The 26777-nt window shown below is 37.7% G+C and overlaps 1 protein-coding gene across 1 annotated transcript in view; it reads left to right on the forward strand.

Moving 5' to 3' along the window:
- The window catches only part of KCTD16 (potassium channel tetramerization domain containing 16), a 319429-nt gene extending 304483 nt beyond the window's left edge, over positions 1-14946 (forward strand). Inside the window, exon 4 of the mRNA XM_017884547.1 lies at positions 14323-14946. Coding sequence (XP_017740036.1) covers positions 14323-14777 — 455 coding nt within the window. The 3' untranslated portion in view covers positions 14778-14946. The remainder of the gene's footprint in view (positions 1-14322) is intronic.
- The last annotated feature ends 11831 nt before the right edge of the window (positions 14947-26777 follow it).

Below are 26777 nucleotides of genomic sequence, written 5' to 3' on the forward strand. Positions count from 1 at the left end.
TTTTTTTTTTGAGACAGAGTCTTGCTCTGTCACCTGGGCTGGAGTGCAGTGGCCGGATCTCAGCTCACTGCAAGCTCCGCCTCCCGGGTTTATGCCATTCTCCTGCCTCAGCCTCCGGAGTAGCTGGGACTACAGGCGCCCGCCACCTCGCCCGGCTAGTTTTTTGTATTTTTAGTAGAGACGAGGTTTCACCGTGTTAGCCAGGATGGTCTCGATCTCCTGACCTCGTGATCCGCCCATCTCGGCCTCCTAAAGTGCTGGGATTACAGGCTTGAGCCACCGCGCCCGGCCAAGAATTAAATTTCTTACAAAAAAATGTAAGATACTGTGCATTTATTTTGCTAAGGTCAATTTTCTGTTTTGCACCAGGCTGTGCTGCATAATTGTATGGATGCATGCATGTCACAAATAATTATTGAACAAAGGGGTCTTTATGGAATTACAGGACAATCATGGAAAAAGGGAATTTCAAATAGTGTTTACAAGAAGAGAGACCAAGACTGATGGCCTTGGATGTTCTACAGGCCGGCAATTCCAAAATTGGACTCATCACCTTTATCCTCTTCCCATACCCCCACTCCCCAGCCTCTTTCCCTTCCCAGATCGCCTACCTCAGAGAATGAAAGCACCATGCACCCACCAGCTGCCCAAGCTAGACATCTCTGGGACCACTCTGCACACTTCTCTCCTCTCCTCACTGATATCTGTAACTTCTACCTCCTGAATGCTGTGGAATCTGGCTTCTTCTTTCCATTTTCAGTACCAGTACCCTTGGCTGTTGTTTCCTCTCACCTGGACTGTTTTAACAATATCCTAACTGGTCCTTGACTCCTCTGTCCTTTCTTATAGCAATTCATTCTCCACTCTTTCTAGACACACTAATGATCTGGTCACTCTGCTGTGACTCCTCATGTCCTCTTTAACAGGGAGACAAGACTCCATGTCTCACCTTGGCCACCCTCACACTCACTCTTTAGCCACCAGTCAACTACTGTTAGCTCCCCAAAGGCAGTATGTTTTCTTTCACCCCTGGCCACGGAGCACACTATTTTGAATGTCTCATACAATATTTATGGGTCTGTTTTCCCTTGACTCACCTTTATTTAATTATCACTTTTGTCTAAAGCCAGATGCCACTTCCTCCAGAAAGACTGCCAGAACTTCCCCCGCTCTCCAGAGTCATACTGGGTGCCCTAGTTTTGCAGCCTTAAGAATGATACTTTGTTTTCTTATAATACTATTCTGGTGTTTCATCATTTGTTTTCCAAATTCTGCTTGGGAATTGATTCCGTTGTCATGGTCTACCCTGGCATTTTTCATTTTACCTTTTTTTTCTCTGTCTTTTCTCTTCCATTACTAACTCCTTCTTTGCTTCCTTTACTGTCTCACATTTGCTCTCCTGTTATTATGGTACTAGTATTTGTAGTTGCATTTCTTTGTCTTCAGGTTTTCATTGCCCTCACTGTTGTCACTCTCCTCACTTCCTTTGTCTCTACATCAGTCTGTGACTCCCATCACTTTGGGCCACATTTATCAATATTACAGTTTTTAAACTGAATGATTTAATATTTGCCAGCTAATCAATCTGAAAAAGATTTTGCACCACTTTTGAGTTTTCAACTAAAAATTTTACCATCTCTTTCAGGAATTCTCATTGCCATTAGAGTCATCATGGTTTGATGAGAAAGAGAAAATTTTCTCCCTGGTTAAGATGGGAGAGAAGAAGGGAGAAAAGTCCAGCCACCAGAGCTATTATTATTATTATTATTTAGAATCATTCTCTTTTGGTTTCTTAAAAAACAAAAGTCCTTTTCATTAATTTTTCCAAATGTTAGCAAATAAGAGTATATTACCCAGTGACAATTACATCAATGCAGATAGAAGAATATATTTAAAAAAACAAAAAACAGAGACATCTCTCAGTCTGGCTTCCAACGGTTACCACAATGACCATACTATTTGTGTTCCATGCCCTCTGGTCTTGAAGTTCTTAGTGCGAATTTACGTAAGTGGCACACCCTTGCTTTCACTGGTCACTGACTATATCTGTCAACACTTGAAAGCCTGTGTTAAGTGAATAAACCATGAAGATAATAGTGGATTCCATACTTGATGGGTGTTTTTCCCAATCAGAGGGAATCAAGCAATCTTGTGATGTTATGCATTTGTGTGAAATTAATGTGATTTAATAATCAAAGACAAATCATATATAAAGGAATAACAATCAACTGTTATCACAATGCACAATTTATCCCCTCTTTTAAAAATTGTACTGCTCTTAGAGTCACTGCAGGTCAAATATGGCAATCTTTGTCCATGAGCCAAGAGGAGGAGACTTTTATATTGTGGACTTGTGCATCAGTGGTGTTTTCCTAAATATTATCAATCTATGCAAATGGGATTAATTCTTTGGTAGAAAGCCCATGATGAGGGTACAAAATAGAGATATTAGTTAAGTGATATGAAGGTGGGTTTTGAGTAGACTGTCTGTTGAAAGACAAGCAGAAGAAGCAAGGTATTATTTATATAGTTATCTCTATTGAATTTGCCTTTTATTGTAAGTGTTTACATATTGTGGTTAATATTAAACATGCCAATGTAGGTATCAAAAACAATTATCTTCTAAAATCTTATTAAATGGGCATTGAGTATTTTCTAGGCACTGTGGTCATGCTGTGGACAAATCATATCATTCAATTCTCACTCTGCTATTAGAGAAGCATTTTTATTTCCAACATTTTTTTTAATGAAGAAGCTGCAAGTTACCAGCAGAGCTGATTCCTATTTCTTTGATTCAAAGCCCAAGCTCTGAGCCATTCACTGGGCTTTAGTGCCTGCTTTTCTATGGAAATTCTGGGGTCACACTGACAGAGTCTTCATCACAGCTCCACTTCTGAAATACTTGGGTTAGTTGCTGACCTACCTGTGCCTATTAGCTTTTCTGAAAACTGTGCATGACAAGAGAGTCTGATTCATAGGAACATTATAAATCTCAAATAAGCTTCTGTAAGGAAAGTGCTTAGAACACAACTGACATGTAGTAAACATTCAATATAAAGATGTCTATTATTTTTACATAATACCAACATAGGCTCTGCCTATATGGGAAAAACATTTAGTTAGCTCAATCTTTGCTCCACTTAAAAATCCTAATTAAAGGAATAATGACTTCTTAGTAGCTAGTCAGCAGAGATACATGTTCAGGCAGAGCTGCTAAATTTTGTCAGTCTTTCTATTCTGTTATCATGTGAAGATAGTATGGTGAAAACGAGGCGTTCTTTCCATTTCGTGAAAAATGAAATGACAACTTAATTTCCTTCATCTACTTTCATCGGGCTTCTTTTGGAAGTTATTGTGAATATAATGGCTGGGTCTTTGCCCAATACATTCCTGTCAGAAAGGCACCATTTTTCTGGAGCATTACAACATAAGTGATGGAACAGGCACTAATCTTGAAGTTGGATCTACCAAAAATTAAATCCTACTTTGGCCTTTTACTAGTTTTCTGAGCCATGAGAAAATTAGTAAAATTCTATGAAATTGTTTCCTCATCAATAAAATAGGAATATTTATTTGAAAGCAGCGGTTCTTAGCTGGAGGCAATTTTACCCCTAGGGGACAGTTGGCAATATCTGGAGACATTTTTAGTAGCCTCAACTGAGGAGGGGAGGTGCTAATGGCAATAAATGAATAGAGGCCACAGATGCCGCCGTATGTCTTACGTTGCATAGGATGGTCCCCACAAGGAACGATTCTGCCCAAATGTCAATAGCGCCCTGACTTAGAGTGTTGTTAGAATAAGATAAAATGTAAAGCACTTACTATCACACATGACATGTGATAGGTGCTCACGTTCATTAATCCAGCAAGTTCCTCTTCTTCTTCTTCTCCTTCTCCTTCTCCTTCTTCTTCTTCTCCCCTTCCCCTTCTCTTCCTCCTCCTTCTCTTCCTCCTCCTCCTCTTCCTCCTCCTTCTTCTTCTTTCTGCCACTTGCTAGGCATTGATCACTAATGTGAGTTTCTAGGTTTCCCTCTCAGTTGGGCCCGAGTACTGTGATAAACTAATTCACACTGAGATGTCTGAGATTTATTCTTCTCCCAAAAATATATGCAGTTTAAAAAGAAAGTCTTTTAGATCTTGATTATGAGTAAATCCCTGTGATGGAAGGTCACCCATTCTGGCATCTGGGAGCATTTGTTCTTCTCTAGCTACCTATTTGCCCTAGGAGGTAGACATTAAGCATTGCAATTTTTACCTCCCTTTGCTGATTGCAAGGATTCAATGAAGCAATACAAGTAAAATGTGTGGCACAGGATAGGTGTTTGATAAATGTAGATCAGTCTTATCACATACATAGTCTCTTTCTTTCTCTCTTTCTCTCTTGCCTTACTGGACATTAGGCATGTGATCATATTTCAGGAATCTTCTTTCTCCAGAGTACCCTGTCCTGTGTTTATCTTCACTGTATTCAACAATGGACTCTTTTTCAGAGCTTTTTAATTCCTTTTCCTAGATGATAGATTGTCCAGATATGAAACACCGTCCAGCTGATTTTGCTGTATTTACCTTCTGCCCAAGTGGCTTTGCAACTTCCCAGCTGTATATCTGACACCCTTTCTTTCTCCAAGCTGTGTTTCCTCATTGTAAAATGAGGGCCTCTTGTGGCCTCTCAGGTCTCTTCTGGGTCTCACACGATTCTCTTTTCAAACCACTGCTGCGCGATCATGTGGGTCGACGCCAGCATTGAGATTCTGCATAAGCATCCTGATTGGTCTTATCATGGCCATGCTTCTCATACATTCTACATTTTCTGGTCAACCCTCACTCCTTCCAAGTAGTTTATGACTCATAAATGTTTAAGATAGTTCTTTTCCACATGCATTTCTCACAAAATTCACAGGGTTCTGTAGCTCTTGAACAATTGCTCTGAATTTAACTTTTTATTTTTTTTTAACCAGGAGGATTAATAGAAGTTTAAGTTTGCATTTGCCAATAAACCATAGATTGTTGTAGATTGGTTACTCTTGTCACCCAGGCTGGAGTGCAATGGTGTGATCTCTGGTCACTTCAACCTCTACCTCCCAGGTTCAAGTGATTCTCCAGCTTCAGACTCCCAAGTAGATGGGATTACAGGTGTCCACCACCATGCCTGGCTAATTTTTGTATTTTTAGTGGAAACGGGGTTTCACCACGTTGGTCAGACTGGTCTCGAACTCCCAGCCTCAGGTGATCCTCCTGCCTCAGCCTCCCAAAGTGCTGGGATTCAGGCATGAGCCAGCCCACCTGGCCATATATTTTTTCCCTGTTGGAGGAGATATCACATACTGGTTGGTTGTTGAGTATTCATTAAGCAATATGAGCAAATATTATATCTTAATTCACTAGCAAGGGGTTTTTTTTTTTTTTCTCATGAGCTAATTAAGTGCACACTTCACACACTGGTGATTACTACCAAGGAAGCCCTGGTAGAACTGAGTAATGGTGGAAGGATACAAAATGTCCCACACATCAGGAAGAGAACCACTGACACTGTATCCTTCAGGTAGTCCTTTTCAATTATTTTCAATGGGTAGAGGGAAGGGAACTTAAATTTTATATATAAATATAATGATAAAAGACCTAAGAAAGCCTGAGCTTTTAAGTTGTTCAAATAGCTGGTTACTTTTAGAAGTTATTGAAGGGCTGGAATCACTGGGGCAGTCATGTTTTACGTCAATATTTAAACTCTTTTACTCTGTTAATACTTTTAAATATCTCTCATAGAAAATTTTCATGTTTGGATATTCTGTGCACTAAATAAAAGCAGATGCTTTGTATTTAAAAGATCTGAGTTTTAATTCTCACCACTTGTCAACTTTATAACTTTGGATCAGATAATTAACCACTTTTAGCCACAGTTTCTTCTTCCATGAAAAAAAAAGAATAGCATCCTAACTGACCAATGAGATTATTACTAATTCACCATTCAGTAACAGGATTATTGTGAAGATAAAATTATGTAAAGTGCTGAACACAATAACAAGACAGAGGGAGTTCTCAATAAATAATATCTATTAGAATTTCACCAAGTTTCTGGTTTGGAAGAGTTAACTGTTACCTTATTCACTTTTGGAATCACAATGCACAATAGGTAGCAAGGGAGCTACAGTACATCTTTTGAGGTGTTAGTCAAATATGTTGGGACTGGTATAGCAAAGCGGTTACCATTCCAGAGAAGAAACAGGTTACCTACAAAGTAGCTTAGCAATAGTAATAGTGCCTGTCCCCTAAAGCATTGACCAATATGAGTGCTAGAGTTGCATAGGTGCTCAGAGGATAAAAAGAGTACATTAAACAGATAGTAAGTGCATTTACATGAATTTAATGTAGTGTCCAGGACTCTGGTTATAACATAAAATTTACTCCCACTAGATTAAACCAAAAGATAAAATCATAAACCTAGGGATTGGGCCCATTTAAATACTGCTAGATGTAGGTCTCTGTCTCTTCACTATTTCCCAGCTTTGCCTGTCTCACTTGGCTTCTTTCTGACTGAAAGTCCTCCCATCAGGTATGGAAGATGGCAATTGGGCTCACATACCCCTAGCTTGGCAACCTCCCAAATCATAGAGCACGTATGACCCACCACCGTATTTCACCAGAACAGTCCCAATGAGGACTTGGATTCACCCGTCCTGAGTCTCATGCACTTACCTGAATCACCCACTATGGTCAGGGGGTGGGGAGTACTCTGTTCAAATATGGGGGTGCCGTGTGTGCCCCTCTGAGAAGTACTACCACCATGGTTGACAGTCATTTAAGGGCAATGTGAAATAGGGAAAGGGAAAGAAGGAGGCTTTTACTGGAAGAATGGAACACACAAACTCAGTAGTTAATACATATACATTTCATTTTAAGAGACAAAAGATGCCGAGATATTGATTGCGAGGAGCTGCAGGCTTTGAGAGACTTGTTCCAATTTACAAAAAAAAATCAGTGAAAAGAAAAATGAAAAAGGAAGTCTCTAGGATGAAGAGGACCAAGTAGAGAGCTTCTGAAAAAAGTTTGTCTTCAAACTTGACAATCATCGCTTCTTGCTTGCAGTTGACCTTTTTTACTCATGAACAGTTGGCCTTGGAGGGGCCCAGTGGGAGCTTCTACTGAGAGATGGTTAGTATGGGCAAGAACAGACAGTTAAACTATCCATGCATCCATCAGAGTCAGTCAGGAACACAGGCACCCCACCAGTTACCTGAACAGGGAGAATTTAACGTTTAAAATTTAACGTAAAATTAACGTAAAAAGGGGTCAGGATGAGCTGCTGAACCTGAAGTAGGCAAACAAATATGTTTTGGGCAGAAGTAATCAAGTGTGATCTTAGCCCAAAACAGCTGAGACTAAGATGAGGAAATAAAATGAGGAAGAAAGCAAGAAAAAACCAAAAATGACTTGGAAAGTGGAATACATGTGTCATCAAGGAACACTTAAGAGAGCAAGGCAGTTATACAAATCGTCGCATTGCTCTACATCTAACAGTGGAAGCTCCGGAGCTGAGAGGGTAGGCCTGATCGTTATCAAATAGGGAAATTATATAAACAGGAACCATGGGCTAAATGATTAAGGAAGTTAATTTTTTACCTAATTGTTCAATGCTTTAGGGATGTTTATACTAATAAATTACTGAGTGATGGTCAATTTATATATATACATATGTATTATATATATAATATATACACACATTTTATGTATAATGTATATTTTATATATATAACACTATATATATATATATATAATAAATGTAAAACACTTTTAAAGTTCTTGATAGGCCTGTAGATTTTGCCATTTTCCTCTCTGGGTCAGCATGTTTTTGTCATATGTACATTGACTGTCTAGCAATATGCCTAAATATTTTCCATTCTAATGTCTTTTGCATGTCAGCATTTTCAATCCATTTTTCTTTTTGGGTGAAAGGTTTACTCTGTCACACACACACATTCACACATTCTAAACTAAACTTCGCTTTCTGTACATAACAGGCTTCCTCCCCCATTCATTTATCATGCAGCTATTCAATGAGCATCTGCTACTATACGCCCTGGCATGCTGATCTGTGTGTGCCCTGGAGCATACTCTGGAATTCAGAGGGAAACAAGCACATCCCTTACAGTCTAGTGCGGAAAACAGACATTAAGCCAATAAACCTAGAAACCCACCCATGTTTATACATTATGGTGCTGTGAAAGCAAAGGGCAGGAGGTTGAGGCTAGCTTGAAAGTAGAAGGATGCGTGGCTGGTAAAGGAAAGATCACACACAAAACCTTGAAGTATAAAAAATGGCTGGCAGGGCAGGAGCTGAACTGAGGTGATTTTTATTTTATTTATTTATTTATTTTTTAAATTTTCATTTCCTAGCTTGTACAGTAGAGCACACATTCCTGCAGGTCAAGAGTGTCTTTCATTTCTTTTGCATCCCTCGCAGGGAGTGTCCTGATTATTAAGGTGTTGTCTCTCAGCGCCAAACACATCCCTTTATACTCTATTTGTGATGCCAGGACTGGGATTTGGGTTAACCAAACAGGCTGACTACACTTTTCCTTTGCCTAGCTGGCTTTCTGTTAGGCTCTGTCAATAGGGGGTGCTAGAAGTAGACACTAAAACATGGGAAGAATTCCTTGCTTGCTCCTATCAGCGTCAACTCAGCTTTTGTTTACTCCAAAAGCAGTTGGTTCCAGTTTCCCTTGTTTCCCCTCTATAATCCCCAGAGCCAGGCTGCTTCAGAGACACCAGCACCAGCAGGCCACATGCCCTCTTCAGATATCTGGGTCCAACCTCCACACAATGCCTCCTCTAAGATTTAAGGTTCTAATAACTGCATCTTCTTTTACTTGTCTCCTTAGACTTAAGGATGGTAACCACCTCGTGTAGCCACTATCTTTGTCTCTTTACTACTACCTGTTTGCATTTTCACTTCTCCCATATCTGTCTAACCAACACTTACGTTAAATTCTCCCTGTTCAGGTAACTGGTGGGGTGCCTGTGTTCCTGACTGACTCTGATGGATGCATGGATAGTTTAACTGTCTGTTCTTGCCCATACTAACCATCTCTCAGTAGAAGCTCCCACTGGGCCCCTCCAAGGCCAACTGTTCATGAGTAAAAAAGGTCAACTGCAAGCAAGAAGCGATGATTGTCAAGTTTGAAGACAAACTTTTTTCAGAAGCTCTCATAGCCTGCCTATTCCCGATCTCTCAGTATGCAATATCTTTTTCAAGGTTAGCAGAATTATAAAAACATCAATTTGGCCATTATTGACTTTTCAACTGGGATACCAAGAAAGCCTTTCAGCAGCCTCGATAAATTAAATCTGGCCACCTAGCTCCCAGACTGGCAGGCTCCTACATCATTGACAGAGAAGACAGGGAAAAGCAGTTTTCCCAGCTGTTGCAGTAAATGATGTGCATTGTGCTCACAGCCATTAGCAGGTGGAAAATTTGAAGTGTGGGTACATTGCAGAGCTGCCTCTTTTAAAAATGCATAAGCACTTTGTGAGTTTGCTAAGTCATGTTTCACTCAGCTCAGTTTGAATTTTTCATAGAGGAGAAATATTCTGTAGTCTTTCCTGTTTAAGTTCTTCTTTATCAGTAAGAACTGACACAGTGAGGTCTATAATGGAAGGGGGCCAAGTCTAATCATACCATTTGCTTGATTAGTCCTCAGTTTTTCTAAGTTGTAAAATGCTTGAAGATTTAGGGCTTTAAGGACTTAATATAACTGAGTTTCCTGCCTCTCCCTGTTTAATCCAAAATGCAAATTCTTTCCCATTTTGGATTTGAGTTTATTTGATGTGTTTTCAAGTAAATTTTTATCCTGAAGAGCTCATCCATTTGTGAAATTTTAAGCATTGCACTGTAAAGACTCCTTTTTCTCCAAAAACATCCCCTGTTCACATACCATGTGCCACACACAGTATGTGCTTGTGGTCACTCACTCACCATTCCTATGCTGAGGCAGACATTACTAAGTACTGAATACACATTTTCCTGATGCATCCAGCTGTAACATCAGTGTCATTACTAATGTGATATTCCAGCTAGACCTAAGAATTAGTTGTGTAGTGTACTGATGGAAACATTATAATTATACAGCAAGCCCCTGACTTGTTTCCTTCATATAGAATAGTGTCAGGATTGTAGTAGAACAAAGATGTATAACTGAATGGAATACTTAGTGTGCCCCAAATTATGAAACATCCTTTACATTAGCTACCTCATTTAATTTTCTTCAAAGCCCTGTGAAGAGAATACTATTAACAGCCTTATTCTTCAGATGAGTAAACTGAGGCTCAGAGAGTTGAACTAATTTACGTAAGGTCTCATAGGTGACAAATTGTGAAGCCTGACTCTGGCGCCTGAGACCTGCACTGCCATGTTATCAACTTGATACAATTCAACATATATGTTCAGCTCATTCATTGATTATTCATCAAACATTTATCAAACCGCTCTTATGCAGCAGGCACCAAAAATCATATTCAACAGATTCAGCAATGACTTATTAAAAAACAAGGTAGAGCTATTAGGCTCTCTGACCAGCAACTAGATAATAACTCCCCAAACAGGCAGTAGATTTCCTGCTTTTTTAATATCAATAAATCAGACTTTTCTTGGAATGAAATGGTTTTCTTCCCACATCTGGCTAATCAATTGTAACCTATTTTCTCCCCCAATGGAGAGAATTATTCCAGCCAGTATTGAAACCTCAGCAGATTGGAAGCAAAATACGTTGCAATTTGAAATACCAAGGTATTTATGAGATCGTTATTTGCTATAATTGGGGGGATTCTAGAATACTTTGTGTTATAGAACTGACCTTTCATAGATCTTTCCATATTTCCAAGACTTGTAAGCACATCACAGTGGGACTGCAAGGTCAAAGGGGTCTGGAGCTTACATGTGTCATTTCTGTGTTCTGATTTAAAACCTCTTTGCTTGTAATTAGGTTCTTGGGAAGAGGGTAGTCAGGCAGACAGTGCTCCTAGAAAAGATATGGGGTGGTTATCTTCTCACGTTTGATTATTTTTCAAACTTCGCAACAACTCTTCATGTAGGACTACCTTTGGGCTGTAGTACTATTAATCCTATAATATTGGATGAGCTGGATGGGACCCTTCTGATCCTATCTTTCTTTTTTGGTTTAATATAATATATAGACTTCAGAAGCCATCTCATAAATTATCTTGCCAAAATAGATGGCAAGTAAAACAGTCAAATGTTCTCATACAATCTTGAAACACGGCAGCATGACAACCTCCACTAGAATTAAGTTGTTCAATTTCCCTTTGATAGTGATAGTGCCTAGAATAAGTAGAAAGCAATACTTCTGTTTGGCAGCAGGAGGATCCCACATGACATTTAAATACATGATCATCCCAGCAGTTCAGGGAGGAAATAACTGCATCATTGCCAGGTTCCTGGCTTGGCACATAGTGAAGGCTTCATGCAATTTTCCACATGAATATACAGAAATCCTTCACATGATGGTGTTTGTGTTGTTAAAATAACTTTTGGAAGACTGGGTGTGGTGGCTCACACCTATAATCCCAGCACTTTGGGAGGCTGAGGCAGGCAGATCACTTGAGGTCAGGAGTTCAAGACACATCTGACCATGGTGAAACCCCCTCTCTACTGAACATACCAAAAAATTAGCTGGGCGTGGTGGCAGGTGCCTGTAGTCCCTGCTACTCAAGAGGCTGAGGTGGGATAATTGCTTGAACCTAGGAGGTGGAGGTTGCAGTGAACTGAGATCGTAGCAGCACTGCACTCCAACCTGGGCGATAGAGCAAGACTCTGTCTCAAAAGCAACAACAACAACAACAAAACCCAAACAAAAACTTTTGTAGAAGACTCAAGTTTTCTTCTGGGTCCATTGAATGAAATGACTTAACCATGGGGAAGGTGATTGACTCTTGGACAAAAAGACACAGCAATTGCTTCTCTACTGGTTCAGCAGGGTTTATGGCCAAAATATTTTGTAATCTTGCTTTAAGGTAATAGGTGTATCCCAGCATGTATTTCTTCTCTTCTTCCTTTTTGTATTTCCCCTCTCCCTCTTCTTTCTTTTTGTAAAAGCTAAATTCAATTTCTGCACTTTTTCAGAAAAGTTTAAAACCAGATTGTCTCTGGTTTGATGTGATTACTTTTCCTCAGCGCAATTCATTGGAACCATTTCTCAGTTAAGTCATTTTGGTATAGGGGTTGCCAAGTTTGGGGAAGCAGAAGCAGATTCTGCCTAGTGAAGGTAAAAAATGATGCCCTCAAAATGTATACTGGCAGACAGAAACCATTTTCTATTACTGATATTTTCAGTCACCAGCTGGTATATGCTGAACAGTTTCTGTATTGCATGGAAAATGTATAATACCATGAGGTAACTAGAACAATACTGCTATTGTGATTCCTTTTGGCTAATTGGATTGTTGCATTTAGTTTAACGGCTTTATAAACACAATGATTACTCAGTCACATTTTAGAAAGTGACTTGAAAGAGTGGGTATAATTTAGGAATACTTCTGGAGTTGTGATTTATAAAACTTTTGTTTTACTTTCTCTTTAAAATTGTATGGAGATAAGTAGGTATATATGTTTAAATCATTTAGTGTGTAAAGAACAGGCATTATACAAGAAGATAGGACATAACTTTCCTAATAGTTTTCATTCTAAGTTTTCTCTACTTTGATTGTGTTAGAAATGGCAATAAAGTAAGATCCTATATAATGTGACCTATGATTCATGAGAATAAGATATGGTGTAAACCAAAATGGGGTCTCCTTTAAAACTATATAAAGGTACTACATTATCCTTGTCCTCAATATCATAAAGGAATTTGTTCTCTTTATTTTTATGGATTAAGTACAAAGAATTGTAGAAGTGCCCAGCATGTAATACATGATCAGTAAATAGTATTAAGTTTATGACTCCAGGAAGACTGTAGCTGTTCAGAGGGTGGAAGTGGGGGGCAGTAATTTATTTTTAGGAAGTTGCTTTGTGCCATGATTGTGGACTTTTTTTTTTTTTTTTTCTTCTGGTTCATGGAGCCACTGTGCATCTGCAACATTGCTCTGCCTTCAAATTGCTAAATGCAGTGTTATGAGTCAAGACTCAGAGGAATGGGAGAAGAGGGACTCACATTGGCTTAAAAAATAACACAGCATATAGTTTATCATATAAATGAAAAGTTCACTGGCAAGACTAGCTTCAGGTGTGGCTAGATCCAGGTACTTAAAAGTTATAATATGGCCTTTTATGGAATTTCTACATTGTTCCTTGGCATATTTGCTCTATTACAACAACAGATACTTCACTATGCTCATATTAAGGAGCTCATGGCCTAGTAGCTAATATGATATATAACCATGTGTAATACGTGCTATAATAGAGGAACTTACAAAGTAGAACTATAATTCAGAGAGGAGAAAAAAGCAAATACGTCTGAGGAGAGGTTAACAAGAAATTCAGAGAAGTTATAACCTGAAAATTGTTTTGAAGTAGAAGCAAAGATTTTACTAACAAGGATACTGAATAAAATAGTTAATTGGTATGGTTATGGCCCTTGGAAGATCTGTATTCAAATCTCAGCTCTGCCACTTTCAAATTGTACAAACTCTGGCAAGTTTCTTAAACTCTTGGGGTCTTAGTTTCCTTGTATGGAGACTGAAATTGAAACTACTGAGTTTTAACAGAGTTTTCGTTAAGGACCAGGGAGCTGAGGGATACCTAGATAGGGACAGGTGCAGAGTCAGTCCCCCTTCCCTGGTTACTGTCATTCTGCTTGGATAGCGTCCTCCTGTTGTATCTGACTGCTGTCACTTGTAGCTTTCCATCAGCTATGGGAAATCGGCCAGCTTTTATTGAGAGTTTACTGTGAGAGAGATACTGCATTAAGAATTTTGACTTATCTAACTCCTTCCTATAACTCCAGATAGTAGGAAAATTATTACCCTCAAACCACAGATGAGGAAACTGACTCTGAAAATCTAAGGAATGTGCCAAGGTGACAAGCTTAATAAATGATGTTAGCTAGGTATTTCTGACTCCTGTGCTCATGGGCTCAAGCATTATACTGTATTTCCTCTTATATAGCATGCCATCATTAATTTCCTCCCCTCGTGGACTTGGCTTTTGGGCGCTCCTGTTGCAGCCTACCCTGGGTACCACCCCACTTTTTCTAAAAGCATGGTTCCGTGGTGCTTCTCTTATGTGTGTTTGTGTGTATGTCCAAGTGCTATACTGCTACTCCAACTGACCTGGCTGGCATTAATCCTTTGGGTCCTGTGCTTTCTTTTCAGGTGAGCCTTCCAGATGGTCACCCTCACACTGCGATTGCTGCTGCAAGAATGGCAAAGGTGACAAAGAAGGGGAGAGTGGCACGTCTTGCAATGACCTCTCCACATCTAGCTGCGACAGTCAGTCCGAGGCCAGCTCTCCCCAGGAGACGGTCATCTGTGGTCCCGTGACACGCCAGACCAACATCCAGACTCTGGACCGTCCCATCAAGAAGGGCCCTGTCCAGCTGATCCAACAGTCAGAGATGCGACGGAAAAGCGACTTACTCCGGACTCTGACTTCAGGCTCCAGGGAATCGAACATGAGCAGCAAAAAAAAAGCTGTTAAAGAAAAGCTGTCAATTGAGGAGGAGCTGGAGAAATGTATCCAGGATTTCCTAAAAATCAAAATTCCAGATCGGTTTCCTGAGAGAAAACATCCTTGGCAATCTGAACTTTTACGGAAGTATCATCTATAAGGGAGGGCTGGGGGTGGGAAAAGAAAAAAAAAAGTCTTCATTTTGAAATTAACCTCCTACAAGGAATTCATATTTTAAAGGAAAAAATACAACGAATGATGCACATTTCTTAGAACACAATAGTCCATTGATATACTACTGCCTACTTTACCTAGTTCACCTTAACATGTAAATCCACAGGGTAGATTTCTTTCTAGATGTGGAAGTACAAGAAAATCTTTTTTAGTTATTTGTTTGTTTACTTGGTCCCATGTGCTAAGTATCTTATATAAAATGAGAGTCAGCTACATAAAAGTAGCTGAGAGGCCTTGGGAATCGTTTATCCCAAACCGGGTTTTTTTCTCTCATCTTCTACCTCCCTCCTTTGAATGAGGGTGTGGTAAAAAAGGATCTGGCCCAATGGCATAAGTTTGGAATTTTAAATTTTGCTTTTTCCTTTTGTTTATGGGGTAAGGGGGGAATGGCAGATTTATATGACTTTTCACTCAAATCTATATGTGCCAGTTTATATTGACTCCGTATGCATGAGTATTTGTGCAACATAAGCACAACTAAGTATGTATATACACACTACGCACACGATGCCAGGGCCTAGACATCCCAAGGGCTGTACTCCTGCTCCCAGCAGCCCTCTCTTAGAACATTTCAGATGGATGAGCTTCTGACTCTTTCTTAAAATTCTTTTGGGAAGATTTCCCAACCTTTCTTCACAACGCTTTCTAACATCAAATGACCCTCATCATCAACAAATTGTATTCCTTATTTTGAAATTAATACCCTCAGGCTCCATTTTACTGCTTTGCTCTTTGTCTGCATTAAGAGAGGATGAGGAGAGCTGGTCAAACATTCTTTGTGTTAAAAAATCAAACATTCGTATTCTCAAAATTTTCTGCTAAATGACTCCATACTCACCCTTCTCTACCCTGAACTAAATTATCACCTTTCTCTCCACGTTTTCAGAGTTCTTACTGCCCACAGTTTAATGGTGTGGCCTTTCCACATAATCCACATTAAGTTCTGTGTTCCTGTGTTGCTGTGGAACTAAGGACCACACACAGTACTCAAATAAGGGTCCGGCCTTTTGTTTGTTTTAGAGAAAATTGTATTCCACATACAACCTAATAATTTCTTATAAAAATTTTAAACTATGAAGCTACATTTTTACTTGCTGGTAGCCTTTTTTGTTTGCCTTTGGGATTCGGGGTTTGGCTGTGCCCATGCTAGGGTTTAGCTGTGTCATTTTTATGATGTCTGTAACAACCCAACAAGGTAACTGAAGCTCCAAAGTTAAGGTTTCAGATTTCTAAATGAAACAATCTTTTTCAATTACATCCTGACCAGTATAGACACAGCCAAAAAGAAAACATTAATAGCCATCCATCCATGTAACTCTGTATTTTACTAAGGTACCAATAGCTCTTTCATAGACTTGTGCTACATGAAGGTTAAAAGACCAGTTTTTATTTTCAGCATTCCTCATGCATTTCAGTGGTAACCAAAAATTGATTTGTCAATTATTAATTGTGTGCCAAGCACTCCTAATTTGTTTTATTGCGTGTGTGTGCATGTGTGTATGTGTATCACAGGTAATAAAGGCAATTGGATGATATCTGTAGGAGGAAAACAATGACTAATTTCTTCCTTTTGAAATCTTTCATTGATGCACATTTATTATGTAAGAGGTTCTGTCTTGATTTCTGTTCTTAGTGATGATTAGTATATGAATATTTTTCTGAATTTTTGTACTTCTCGCCTTCACACTTGGATGACAGGCTCACCTAAGGTTTCCTTGTCCTGAAGGTTTGAATGGAGTTTAAAGTTTTATATAAGTGAAAAAGAAAGTATATCTTGGGAGCTGAGTTGTCAAGAGAATTATAATTTATCAATTTAAGTGATGTCCTTTTCTGTATTAATATATTAGCAGATATTTGATCTTAACTACAACATAGCTTTGTTTGTAAAGCCTACCAGTATGTCTTCATTCTTTTCGATGTTTCTTGATAGCACATGAAAATACCATCATCCTAATAACAGAAGATCTTGCAAAGAATCACAGAGCTTAATGGGTCAAGAAGTTGAGTTTGGGGAAAATATCCTGAAACTCACTTTGGTCATATGATAATTGTGTTGTCACTGGAAGTGCTGTCAAAGACTTTGGTGTCTAACTAAAATGGCCAAAGTTCCAACTTCCTTAAATTTCAGACCTGACTGTAATGGCCCCAAGATAGAGAGATGCCCTCATAAGAATTAAAGAATTAAGATGATAGTCAACCCAATATTTCTACTACATTCTTTAAACAGGAAATTAAACACTGCAAAAGGAGTGTTAATGGCAGTGTTCTTCTGACCCCTGACCTGTCACCAGTTTTCTCTGCTCTGACATTCCTTATATACCCAGTGAACAAAGCTAGAATAGAAAACCTGTTTAAAACAATCACAACAGCAATATTTTTTATTTTGGGCCACCTCTCGGCTGGCACCCATCCCATGGTAAAATATTCAAGTAACTAAGACAATAGCATGGCGTTTATTTGTGTGAGTGTTGGTATAGAGATGAACATAGACCTGGCCAGTAAAAGTCTCTGAGGAGGCTTAAAGTACCTACTTTGAGTGGAGTTATCAAGTGAGGTTCAGGTAGCCTGCAACATTGGAAATGAGTTCTGGGTAAGTGAGTTATAAGAGTACATGCTCTAGTAACTCTGGTAGTCACTGTGACTCGGGCATGTTTCCCTGAAGTTAAAATAGTTTTTAGAACTTTTTGTTTAATTCTGAACAAAAAATATATGTGGTTTGCTTCTAGAACATTGGTTATGACAAGGGCCATAAATTGCTAATATAAAGAAATTAGTAGTATCAAATGGATACAATGAATGGGGAATCACATGTGTGGAGCCCCAACTTAGATTGCCTTCTGGGAAATCCCACTAAAATCCAGTGAGCTTGGGGAGATCATTCTCTAAAGGTAGGTGAGTCGTCTAAAGTCAGAAACGTATTTACAAAGTCCTTCTACCCACTATCAAAAATGAACTGATCCACATTCAGCAGGAAAAGGGGAAGACAGGAATATAAAACTACTAGATCATATGGTAGTGTGATTTTCCTTCCCCCACTAGGAAAAATTGCACTGAAATGCTGTCAAAAAATAATGAAGTGAAGTGGCTTCCCATATATGCACTGATGTTATCCTTTGTATCTATAGGCACAGTTATCTTACTGAATATGCATGCACGGTGAATTAAAATAAAAGGGGGAACAATGCACAAATAATAAGTTTTCCCTTTGCTCTTTATTCCTTCATAGTTGTATCTATTCCAACCAATTCATTTTGGGGGAACACATTTATTAAAGGGTGCTGACATGGAACTTTTCTCTTTTCAGTTAGCCTTGTTTGATTCAGAGGAACCTTTATCCATAGGCACAGGTGTGTTGCTTGTTCTGGGCCCCATTACTTCCTGTGCTTCTGGATTACTTTTGCTTTCCTGGGCTTTAGATTCTTCTCTGAGTATCCTTCGTTGGTGTCAGACAAAACATGCTCCAATGAGACAAAAGGAAGGCATGTATGGTGTTTTGCAAAATTACTTGACACCAGCTCCCACAATGGGAACCAAATTTTGATTCTTATACATTTTCCTTTGTTGCAATTCCAGCCTTCCAACTTTGTATCTACTATAGTGTGGATCTGTGAATTTGAGTGCTGGTATTTTCTGCCACTATATACCATGCCATGGAATTTGACTAGCCTTAGTCTTCTAGATGATCTTTACTAGAATTAATAAGATTCTTTCTGTGAATTTTTAGGAAGAATTCTTTGTCACCTCCACCTGACACACCAATTTTCAAAAGAAAACGAAGGGAGTTCATTTTTCCTTATGGTGACTCTTTGGCAGATAAATGTTTTTGCCAATTTGCATGCTGGGTTACGGGTTTAGCATGGGCCATTTCTCTCTTTAATGTCTTGGTATTATTGGCGACTTGCAATCTTGATGCCCCACATTTTCAATTTATTTATTTTCTTTTATATTGTCAAAATAGCACACTAGAGAAAGAACCAGAGTGAACATTCTGTATCCTGAGTTACAATGGAGTTACATGTCATTTGTATAGAACTGTATAATGATTAATATCTGCAGAGAAATTAGACCAAATGAAACCTGCTGGAATAGGTTTGATTTATATTGCCTTCATCATTCTGGTTTCAGACGAAATGGTTATTGCTCCCTACCACTGCTGAAAGAATAGGGTCTTAAACTTTAATAATCACAGCCTTGTGATGCAAACACAGAGCTTATTTGTTTGAAATGCCTATTATTCTCATCTTGCTGTATATGTTGGAATGGAGATTCTTTTTCCAGTGATCTCCATTGCAAGCTTTTTAACAGTGTTTTTTAATACTCAGTATGCATAAAATTCATGTATAGCACTTGTAAAAATGCACATGCCTTCAACCTATCTTCAAAGAGTCTGATTCGGAAACTTGAAGCAGGGCCAAGAAATTTTTTGAGCTAGTCTCCTTAATAATTTTGATGAAGATTGTCTATAGACCTTATTTTGAAAAATTCTGCTGTTTAGGGAATATGCAGAGACCAACAGTTCCTTTACTTCTTAGAAGCATTTCCTCATTTTCTCTTACTTCCTTCCCACTACCAATAAGTCAAAGCATGCATTATTCATTATCTTAAGAGAAAACACCCAAAGAGAAACATCCTAAGACTAGAGCAGAAAAGATTTTCATGAATTCTTTGCCATTTCATCTGCTGTATGTCAACCATAACCCTTTCTCCATATTGTGTGTGTATGTGTATGGGTTTTTTCCCAAAATAAAAACCTGCATTATTATAGTCTTAGCTCTGGGTAGATGGGAGCATATCTCTGAGTGAGATGTATTCTAATGATACCCAACAAGAAATAAAAATAATGATCTTTCCCAAGGAGAGTTGTTTATTTCTAGGCCCTTACTTAGTATGAGTAGGAGGAAATTGAAAGTGATCCATAATTTAATGATGTATATGGCCCCAAAGGTGATTCCATTAACTGCACATAAAATATAACCAAAATGAATATGGAATGATAAGTGAATTCAGCTACATTTTACCAAACAAATCCTGTGCCATTGAACTGCTAAATTTGTCCAGTTTGACTCAATCAGGACTATGAAGCGCTCAGATAATTGAAGATCCTGAACCCTGACATTAACTAAAAACTTGAAGCCAAACTCATGTTTGAGAATAAATGCCAAAAAAGAAAAAAAAAAGAAAGAAAGAAAGAAAAAGAAAGCAAGAAAGAGTGAATTCAAACGGGTTTCAATGATCCAATTGACTCTATTCATTTAACAGAATAACTGGATACATACCAAATTCCCACATTGTAAGAAAGATAAAAATAGAGATCACACTTGTCATGATCATGAGTTAATATTTGAGTAAATATTATTGCCAAAGGAAAGTGAAGAATGCTTAATGAAACTGTTGAACATGAGCAACTAATTATGTTAAACTGGCCAAGATTAAAACAAAAATGGTTAAATTTGATTCAGTTTGTTGCCCTCTCTCCTCTGCTTCCTAAGTGAGATTCCTTTTCTGTCCTGGCTTCCTAATGTTCAAAAATGTTTCTCTTGTTTGTGAACAAATTTTGTTGCCAATTAGGTAAAAAATGTTAAGTTCCCAGACTGTCATCCTTGCATTATTTAGGAAATTTACTTTTAAAAGGATAAAGAAAAATGTGCCTGGCCTAGCAACTATCAAGGGTTTGTCCTGGAGGAGGGCGGGGGTAATCTTCCTGTTAATCAGCTTTGTAAAAGCACTTATATGCCAACCAGAGGGTTTATTAAGTCTCTTGTCTCCAGCAACCTCCTCCATCTTATCAGTTTATTTTTAGAATTGACCTTTAGATAATTTACCTGCATTTGCACAGTGAAAAATCAACATAACTTTATATTCTCTTCCTGCTGACGTGGTCTCCATCCATCACAAATGGAAGCAGAACTGATGTTTAATAAAGTAATGAGAGTTGCTTTCAAATTATATCAGTGTGCATGTGTGAGTGTGCACATGACCATGTGCAAGTTTTAGGTTTATGTCAGTTCAGTGGATAATGTGTGTGGGAGTGCTATCTGAGTGCGTGGAAAAAGCCTTTGGTTACATAGTTTAACAGCTTTTTATTTCAGCACAATAGTTTGTCTTTACTGTGGATGTTAGTCCTTGAGAATGTTAAGGAAAGCTGGTCTCCTCATGTGGAATTCAAACAATACTATTTTCTGGGGGAAAATTCAAACTCATATCCATGTATATAGTGAAGAGTGGCATCTTATTCAAAACAAGAATGTATTTTTGAAAGCTAAAATAGACATAAAATGCACATTAATCATCAGTAGTCTTTTTTAATTGCAGCCAGTGGTCAGTGGTGTATCTATACCTTTAGGTGAGAGACAGAAAAATTTCAGGAAACTCTCCTTGATTCATGTGGGTTATGTGCATTTAAGGCCGTGGTTTTCAACCAGGGATGGTTTTGCATCCCAGAGGTCTTTTGGCAATGTCTGGAGATATTTTTTGCTTCATAATTTGAGGGGTGCTACTGACACTTAATGGGTATAGGCCAGAGATGCTGCTAATCCTACAGTGCACTGGAAAGCCCTCCATATCAAAAAGTTATCCAGCCCACAATGTCAATAGTGCTTAGCTTGAGAAACTCTAAATTAAGCATGGGTTTAAATTTGTCAAGGCTTTTTTTTTTTTTTTTTTTTTTTTTTTTTCTGTACGGTTATACGCGAGTCTCCAGGTTCAAGAAATAGGATAAATATAGAAAAATAAAAATCAGAACCAGTTTAAATATGTATAGGAATTATATGTATGGAAATTATTTGAAGTTACACATAATTATCTCTTTATACACATGTGAAAGCTGAGATTTAGAGAAATAGGAAACTTTCTTCCAGGGATCTGGTAGTGATGAGGAAGGCCTGTAGTTTATGTGTCTTGTCTTCTTCTACTTCAGTCTTTCTGCTTCAGAAAAATTATACTTCCGTGATGTTGTCAATCTTTTAACAGCTAAATGTGCTTGTTGTGAAGCACTCTGGGATCCCTTTCAGTTTACATGATCCTGTTAAAGATGTTTCCCAAGCTGATCAACAGTAGACCACAAGGTGCTCTCAGAAATGAAACCAGTAAGGGGGAGAAAGTGTTTAGAGCAGGCCAACGATTTCATTGTCTGTAACTGCTTATCATACACTTTGTTACTTTGAGTTGAATATTCCCTCACTGAGGATGATAAAATCTTATTGGAAAATATGTTTCGTTGACTTACACAGCAGGGGCTCCCATGTCCTTGCTTCCAAACGTGACAAAGTCTAAGCAAAAGTCCTGACTACTGAGCCTTATTGTTTAGTTCATATGTACTGACTTTATTAGAACACAAAGCACATTTTTGTCTGATATGATTTGACATTTTTCTTTTAATTTATCATACCAACATCCCAGGGATGGAATAATGATAGGGTCATTCTAATTCCATTTTATACACAGGAAACTAAGGACCCAGAAAGTTTAAATCAGTCATTTATTTGTTCATTTATGCATATATCCAGCAAATATTTGTTGGGTACATACCATATATAGGTCACTGTCATGAGCATTATAATGTCTAAGCAATCAAATTTGGAATAAAGAACTTGAATTAAGTTCATTCAGATCCTAGACTAACATTATTCCTGTATGTAGTTCTGGTCAGTATTCTAGAATTATGGTTTATGTATCAAGTTATAAATAATATATATTACAGATTTATTATTATGTACCAAAAACTCTACTAAGTACGTTTCATGCCTTATCTCATTTAATCCTATCATAATCCAATGAAGTAAGCCCTACCACTATCCTCTCTTTACAGGTGAGGTCAGTGAGGCTCAGAAAGATAAAGTAGCACATAAAGGCTCATAGCTAAAAAGTGGCAGAGCCAGATTTTCCTCTGAGTTTTTAAGACTCTAAAGGCTGCTGGCTTAACCATCTCATTGTACAACCTATTCTCTCTGTTCTCTGAACTTTGCCTGTTTCTACTCTCTCCTATTCTAATCAAGGTGGGATCCCAGTCTGACATCCTTCCTAAAAGTCATCAGTTTTATTTAATTGCAAATGCCATTAGACTTGCATCTGCCTAGGAGGTAAAGGAAGGGCAGATTTGCTACAGGTTGTACTTTATGCCACAAAAATTTTCAAGGGGGCAATAATGTTGTAGAACAAGTATCTGGTGAGCACTGACATCCTAAGAAACTCACTATGATAAGCTAGCTTCCATGTCAGGAGAAAATGACACCTGCAATTGCTTGCTGTGCTGCATACAGGTCACTAGGGCAAGCTTCAGGAGAAGTAAAATAGGTGTATGAGCATGTTTATGTGTGTTTATATAGGAGTGTATCTATGTCTCTGCTATTTTCATCTTTTGGCTTGTTAAACAGTCTCAGTTTTTTATTCAAGACAGGTCAAAAGTCCAAATGTGATTAACTGCCCTCAGCATCTCATTGTTACTCTTATAAGTTGGGAAAAAGAGAGGCAGCTTTAGAAAAGAAACTTCACCGAAATACGTGCATGTGTGTGAGTGTGTGTGTGTGTGTGTGTGTGAGAGGAGTGTGGGTATTTATGTGTGTTGTATGTGTTTATGTGTAAAATTATGTGTATATATGTACATATGCGTGTACATCTATCTTAATGTATATATATACATATCTATATAGCTATACATATGTATACACCCATGAACAAAGCTCATAGCTTAAAACTTTGGAATTTTGAGTTTGGAGAAATTATTATTATTACAATTTATATATGGTTTCCTAGATGGTCTAATATAGTTCTAATTTCCAAAATTCTCTTCCACTAAAAGTGGATATATTTATTTATGGTGCCGAGAACATTAACAAAATATTTAGATTTAATATCTATGGATAATAAACCAAAAAGAGTGCATTTAAGGAAACACCAAACTTGTAAAAACTGACTCTCTTATCCAAACCATTTGTTGGAATTTCAAACTACATGTTTTCAAACTTCTTCATTCAAAAAAAAAAAAAAAAAAAAAAAAAAAAAACAGAAAAAACCCCAAACACTACCAAATGAACAGTCATAATGTTTAAGAAGAAAAGAAAATGTAGTTGTATGATAGCACAAATTCAATGGTTATTGTCCTAGTGGTGCTTCACTTACCTATTGGTTAATTTATTATATCCTGGTTAATTTCACTTTACAACTTATGAGGGTTCTTGTGTCCCTATATGATTTGTCGGTGCAGCTAATTATCTGTTTAATTATTAAAGCTATAGTAAATAATTTATAATATGCATACTGTAAATAGATACTAATGGTCAAGGGCACATTGTAATAATCACAAATTTTTAGTCTCCTGCAAATAACCCTTAAAGCCTGTTTATACAGTACCCAAATACTTGCTCACAGAAAGAACAATGTAAATCAAATACAAGAAAACCTGACTTACCTATTTTGGCATTCTACAGACATAACAACCAAATGACCGAATTTTGGGCATCTTAAGAATACAGTAAGTTTTGTACTCATTCATAGCTATGTGCTTTGCATATTATTGGGGAATGTGGAAAATATTTAAAGTCAGCTTGTGCAAACAGAGATTCCCCGCTCCTCCTTGGGATCAGTTTGTATGCACACAAGCCTATGCCTTCAACTGACAGTCCTAGCACAGATCCCTCCTCCCAGAGATCTGTCAGAAGCACTTGTAAACTAATCAAGCACGGTCACTGAATCCTTTTTTCACCAGCCTTCTGCAGATGCTGTCTTAAAACATAAGAAAGAAAATCCATTTTTTTAAAAGCAATGAAATGTTCTAATTAGGTTTGAGAACATTTGAAGGAGTGATTGTTTTCTCCCCAAAATTTTGGAGCAGAGGGGAGGTTTTACATCATCCTAACTTCATGTTCCTCTGTCATTTTATTTTATTTATTTATTTTTAATTCCAAAGGAGAAAGTTGAATCAGGAGAATTTGTCTTAAAACATTCTGTTTAGTTTAGAGATGGACAAACTAATGTATTTTTGTAAATCATGGGTGGCAGATGTCAAAATCTCTCATTAATTATCCTGTTTTTATCCCTAAGAAAATTGATTCATGAATTATTGGAAAGGTATTCTAGTTAAAACACACAGAAACACAAATTTAGGGGAGCTGCACTTCGGAGAGTCCCACTGTAATCTGTTAACAGAATCTGCTTCAAATGAGTCACTCCTGAGATTGGCAATGACTCTCAGCTTAGTCTGTAAAATCAGGAATCTTTGTGTTCGCTGAAGGAACTTAATAATCTTAGTTGAATTCCTCTTCCCCATGTCTTTCAAAACCAGAGCACTGGGTCGAACCTAACCAGCGAAATAATTTGTCCAAATGAAATTGATGTGTTTACATAATATCAGCACCACCCTTTACACTTTTAAAGTTAAAGACCCTGTTGATCAGGTTACCTGGAAATCTCAAATGCATCTGACCAGGGATTATCAAGCTCCTCATGACATCTGTTTCTGATGCAATGAATGTGATGTTACCACAAATAGAGGATTCTGAATTTTGCTGGTACTAATGCTGAGTGGTGACTTACTGGGGCCTTGCTTATGTTACCTTTTCCTGCCCTCATTCAAGCACTTGATGACTTGGGTCAGTTTGTTGCACATTGATGAATAACAAGTGACACCCAATGAAATTACCTCTTCTCCTTTCCAATACAGTTCACTTGTACATAAATGTAATGTCAAATTGTTTACAGGTTATTTTTGTGTGTAATTGTGATAGCAGATTTAGCTCAAACTTTAAAGGAATTTGTTTACTGACTGGTGTTAAAATGAATGTGCTTATTACAGTATAAACATCATTAATTATGGACTCACATGAATGCATGTCTACATGTCGTCAGTTCTCAGCAGCTCGGTTATTCAGCAAAAAGTCTGCAGTCTGTGAATAGCAAATATACATAAACTACCGTGACTCTAATAACTCAGTAACTGTTTTTACCTTGGGATGTAACACTGTAGATCTTAGCCTGCTGTATTTCTTTCTTACCTATTTGTTTTGCGAGAAAAGCATAATAGAAAATAATACTACTAATTGTCCCAATGGAATTGCACATCATTTTGGCAATCATTGGTTCACTCAGAAGGCAACTGCCTCTAGATGGAACAGCCCTGAGCAACATATAAATATATACATGCATATCTGTGTATGCAATATCTACACTGCAAATTACTACCATCTATTCTCACTGCCAATGGAAACAAACTACTCTTTTCTTTGGATTCATTGATGGATATAAAAAAATTAATTTGCTATTAACTGCTTTCATATTCTGTTTAGTTCTTATAGTATGGTAAATGATACAGGTGCAGTATCAGTATTGTAAAATTGTATGGTGAAAACTACAAAAGTCATTCTGTGGATATATTTTAAAAGGAAGAACAGAAACTATATTTCAGATTCTTGTGTGAATATAATTACAGAATAGGTAACTATTTTTATGTGTTTCCATAAATGACGCCATTTCATATGCATTGTAATTTAGCACCAATCATAATAAATCATTTGGTAACATTTAGTTGTTATATATATCTATTTCCAGTATACATAAGAGACTGATGAGTCAACATTATTTCATGCTAACTCAAGAAATTTAGATGAAAGATAATTACCATTGCAATTAGTTTACTTCCGGTTTGTTGTGGCAGCTTTCCGAGTTGGGGTACAGAAAAGCAGAAGACTTCATGAGTTGGTTATTTGATATACTTAGAATTAAACTGTAATAGGTGGAGGCCTTGCCTTTGTCTCTTGCTAATTGGATGGCTTTGTACTATTTTTCAAACCTCTTTAAACACCAGTTTCCTTATCTGTAAATAGGAAATAGAAATAATGGATACATCTCAAGGTTCTTGTGAGAGTTAGATAATCCATATAAAGTACTTATCGCAGTATCTTTTTTTTTTTTTTTTTTTTTTTTTTTTTTTTTT

The sequence above is a fragment of the Rhinopithecus bieti genome, unplaced genomic scaffold (genome assembly GCF_001698545.2).
Source record: "Rhinopithecus bieti isolate Rb0 unplaced genomic scaffold, ASM169854v2 scaffold_315, whole genome shotgun sequence".
In the NCBI taxonomy this organism is placed as follows: domain Eukaryota; kingdom Metazoa; phylum Chordata; class Mammalia; order Primates; family Cercopithecidae; genus Rhinopithecus; species Rhinopithecus bieti.